Raw genomic sequence first — 4978 nt, 5'->3', positions numbered from 1 at the left:
TTAGGTACAGTGTTGTTTTTTTTCTTTTTTCCTTTTAACACAAACTAAGGATCCTCATGCTATGATAATATAAATATGAAGAATCTGTGCTCACAGAAATTGCCGAAGACATTGCAAACTTGGACAACACATCAGACTGTCAATTCCCTGGGGGACAGTCAAATGCAAGATGAACTTAGCAGCAACATAGACTTGCAGGTAACTGCCTGACTGGGCTATGAACGCTACACACTCCCCATGGACTAGTGACATATTGAGCAGGGCAGCCACAGGCTGGATGCACAAGGAATAAATTGATCTGCCCCTTCTTTTGCAGCTCTCCTACTGTGCATATTTTCTATCAAGCAGGCACTTTTCACCAGTGCTATGTCTGTATGTTTACCTAAGAAAGAATAATAAATACTCTGTGATCAGTGAGCTCAAAGGACAGTTTATTATCAGCAACAAGCTCATTGTTTTGTATTGATCATCACCTGGCTAAGCACTAATGAGGAAGGTAGCAGCTGTATTCTGCTCCTCTGGAAGCCTCTGGGATATTCACCACAGTGGTTCACAAGTGACACTCCAACCCCTCCATGAGTGGCACTGCATACATGAATATTTCTGAAGATGTGCTGCTTGGCTTCTGAGTGAAACTGTATGATGTTTGCCCCCCTTCTTCTTAATTCCCGCTTTATCTCAGAAGATGCAGTTCAAGGTTGCTAAATATGCATATCTTCATTATCACAATATAGCGTATGGAAGACCCACAAATATATGTGATGGTATGAGTGGGGAAGAAGAGAGATTTGTGCACAGAAAAAAAAAATACCCAAAACAAACAAACAAACAAAAACACAAAACAAAAACAAACAAACAAAAAGAAACAGCTTTCTCATCTAAAATGGGTAGGTCAGGACACAGAAATGAGACTATTCAAGATGGCAGGGAAGAGACACAAATCACATGCGATACCTGTTATCACAGTATGTTCCAGCCAGCTCCTTTTCTTTGTAATAAATTAGAAGGCATGAGTGTACGTTTGGTCTAAGGTAATACAGATTCTCAAGAGAGGTTTTTAAGGAGCAGCATGCTGTCAGGCCAGGCCAGGCCACTCCAAGTTTAGATGGCAGCATGGGACAAGTGGCAATGGGAGACTTACACAGTAGGCAGAATGAGATGCCTTTGAGATGTGGCTATATTGATTGCTTTTCCTTCTTATCCTCCAAAGCCTCGCAGCACACAGGCACACTCACAGCAGATCTGTGTAGGTGCATGACTGACTCAGCATTGCTTTTGCACATGGACAGTGGCAAACATCTTTTGACTAAAGAAGGCAGCAGCAGAGTTACAGGCAAGGCATGTTTTCCACCGTTCGTCAACATAAAAATAGCCTGTTTGTGATCAGCAGCCAGGAATAGTTTGGCAGCTAACATGGAAATGACACCAGACTCCTTTGAGATGGAAGAGCACAGGATTTGCAACATCAGAGAAGTCTTTTTGTCTCTCAAGTCCACTGTGTTCTGCTTCCAGATACTACTGTACTGATGCCCTACATTTGGGTGAATTGCTCCTCACAGCTTGCATGTCTGCAATAGTTTCTGCAGTATTTTAAGCGAAGAAGCCACAACTTAGACCAGCCGTTTCACAGATTGTCTATGTGTTCAGAAGGGCTCCCTACCACTTTCCACTCCCGCTCAGCCACCTTAAAAAATTATAAAAACCCAAAACAACTACAGTCCAGATATTTGCTAGCAGACCTCTGAGGAAAGCCCTTTTTGCAAATGACTTTGCTTTTCTCTATCACAGGAAAATTTTCTGTTTGCAGCAATGCAGGTAGGGCTATTGTAAGTACCAGGACTATACACTAGAGTTGAATTATCCTCCAGTGACTCATGTAGAAACCCAAGTCTAGGAATATAATAATGCCAAAGTTAAAAAAAAGCCCACACATCCAGCCCCAATTTTAATAAAATTTGCAAAAGCAGTCTAGCAGGTTGTTTTGATAGCAGCTGGCTGATGTATACGATTTGTTTGTTTTAAGATGAACTGTGACATCACCTGAGAGACTTTATGTCAATCTGTGAATTATATTTATGAACATATGCACTATATCTCACAAGAAAACCAGTGAATAAAAACCTGATATTCATAACACACTGTTCAACCTTGTGAAGTGCTAGTTTGAATGGCGTTTCACTCTTCACCATGCTTATACTTTACCAGAAACAGCTGACTGCATTTTGAATATTGCTTTCTAGTACACTATGTTGCAAAAGCAAGAGGATTTCAAGGCTCTAGTATGTACCAGTCATTTCAAAACCCAGGAATAAATATCCTCATACTTAGCTATTTTTATGCTAAAGGAAGAGCCTAAAGTACATACATTGTCATGACTCAGCATGGCTCCTTTTGGCTTCCCAGTTGTTCCAGATGTGTATATTAGCACACAGCATTGATTTGGCTTTTGGGAGTTAATAATATCATCCAAAGTAGTATCAGATATGTCATCTCCCAACTCCAGAAACTCTTCCATCTAGAACATGTAACAGAAAATACAGGATGTCAAATGGCTTCTTACAAGTGGGAAAAAAGCAGTACCTTATCAGTCTCAAAAACGGCAGAAAACTTCAGTGCCTTGCTCTGAACATGTTTCCAAGGCAAGCTTCCCCAGGTCTTGCCTGTGTAAGAAATATGCTAAGATTAGCGTAGAACTTCATGTGCGAATTGCAAATAGACTGTCTAAAATTGTGCTGCCACGAGTCTTTTCAGTGCCTAAGGAGGGAATGGTAATACTATTCCTCCTCCAAGACGGATATTATGGACAAGTCAGACTAAAATTCTGTTACTCTCTCACACTGTTAGAATGATTTTGAGTCTTATTTAAAGGAATCTGGATGTACTGTTTTTAAGTAAGAGTACACTTGTGACATTTCATCTATAATTCCTTGCCCTCTGTATAAATAAAAATATAAATATAAAAGCAATTGGATGAAAGCTTCTTTGCAAAAGCATCATTATCTAGATGTGTGAATGTTTGCCTGAATTAGCTGCTGTTCTATAGCAAACAGAGCATATGATGCTGGTCACAACTTCCATTCAAATTTGGCTCAATCTAGAATGAGCTGAACACAAAAAGGCCCAGAAGAATGCTGAACCTGATCCTCTATGTTATATTGGTTGCTCCCAGGTACTTCTCTTGCATGCACTTGATATGCTAAGTGTAGCATTGATTTCAATGCTAATTGAAAACTAGGGTATAACAAATTTTTTTAACAAAGTCAATGACCAAACTGTCAGTTTCCGATTGGAATCAGATGATTCATACTGTGCTACAGAACTGTGCTATTCAAATGCAAGATGCAGCACCTCCCATCTTTCAATCATTTATTGGAGATATATTTAGGACCACATAGCAGTAAAGGGGATGATGCGAAGGACAGCAGAGGTAAAAAAGGAGAGTCTGTGCTTGAGGGAGGAGTTCATTGTTATTTTCAGACCCCTGCCATTGCCAGTGTGCTACTAAGGTTACAATAGTTAGCCTCTGTGGCATCTAGACTTCCTTTTCTTGGGTGACAACACTGTCCTAAGGATTCTTCTTATGCTTTCTTCCAACAAACCAGATCTCTGAAAAGAGAGGCAGTACAATGCACAGCTCTGTAGCAAGTAGAAGATTTGTCACACCCTATCCCTTCCCACAGAATGTGGCTGCATCTCACTAGCTCCTGGGAAGTCTGGAGGTGTCAAGGATGTAATTGTTTCTACATGTGACTTACCAATTGTTCCTGTTTTCCTGACCTTACCGTCTTCTCATACTAGAATGCATTAATCATTTTGAATCTGTTGCCTAGGCTTTGTTTACTGAACAGTACCTGCAACAGACAGCATTCCCATTCCACAGTGTGAAAGGTACAAATAAACAGTCACACACACTACTGATTTTGTATTTGCCTTCTGGAAACTTGGCCTGATCAGTGAACTAGGGCTCTGCCCTTACTGCAGCAATTACTCATTACATGTTAGCTGTCAACTTGCAACACAAATCCCTTTTGTCAAATGCCATGTGGTTTGGGTGGTTTGCTTTACATCAAACCTAATAAACAATCATTTCTGCCTTTGGTGATTTGATCTCTGATTTTTCCCTCAGATGACATAAACTATGGCAACTGTCAGACACTCTCACAGCTACCCTTCTCCATTGAGAAAATGTGTCCAGCGTGACACCTGAACAGGGGTGTTTTCAAATGTATCAGTTCTCCAGCATTTAAGTTTTAGCAACTGAATGTTGTTCCAGAATTAATTGCTAGCACTTATTCTTTTTACTAAGAAATATAAATAGTAAGATCATCTTTGTATTAATATTTTTATAGTACTGAGATGCAAGGCATACTCCATACCAGCATGTACAGTATTGTAACAGTAACTGTTTATTATTAACAGTTATATGCTACTAAACATAGCAAAAGATGATATGATTAAAACAAGTGCAGAAGTTTTTTTCTTGTGTACCTAGTAACCCCACAGATTATAAAAACTGCAAATATTTTAATATTTCTACACTGTTCACTCTTCATTAATATCTTTTTCTCCAGTTGAAGTTTTTCAGCCTAAAATCTGATTATCTGTACTCCACTTAAAATGCTGATTTTTGTATTCTTATTACTTTTTTCAATTATATTTTCAAAATATATTGGAATAACATGTTTACAAAACCCTGTTCTGCTTCAAGTCCTCATATTCTTTAAATTAAAGGCTGGACTTCTGCCACTCAGAAATTTCTCATCCTGGCTTTCACTTTTTTTCTGCTTTATTTTTACCATGAGATATGAAGATTCTACATATACTAAGAAAATGTGCTCCTCTTTATGTAGTCTGTAGTTATTTCTCTTCACTTGTTGCCTATCATCAGAAATATTTGGTGCAAACAAAATGCGACTATCATCTGTAAAAGTACAAGCACTTTCATCTTCCTGGATCCAGTGTAACTAACCACAATTCA

At 38.9% G+C, this 4978-nt stretch overlaps 1 protein-coding gene across 1 annotated transcript in view; it reads right to left on the bottom strand.

The window, feature by feature from the left end:
- ACSBG1 (acyl-CoA synthetase bubblegum family member 1) overlaps positions 1–4978 on the bottom strand; it is a 35099-nt gene that overhangs the window by 7936 nt on the left and 22185 nt on the right. Inside the window, exon 7 of the mRNA XM_068410710.1 lies at positions 2366–2515. Within this exon, the coding sequence (XP_068266811.1) occupies positions 2366–2515 (150 nt within the window). The remainder of the gene's footprint in view (positions 1–2365; positions 2516–4978) is intronic.

Source organism: Nyctibius grandis, chromosome 11 (genome assembly GCF_013368605.1).
Source record: "Nyctibius grandis isolate bNycGra1 chromosome 11, bNycGra1.pri, whole genome shotgun sequence".
NCBI classification, from domain to species: Eukaryota; Metazoa; Chordata; class Aves; order Nyctibiiformes; family Nyctibiidae; genus Nyctibius; species Nyctibius grandis.
The sequence above is the reverse complement of the archived record's forward strand: the minus strand, read 5'-3'. Positions and strand labels throughout refer to the sequence as shown.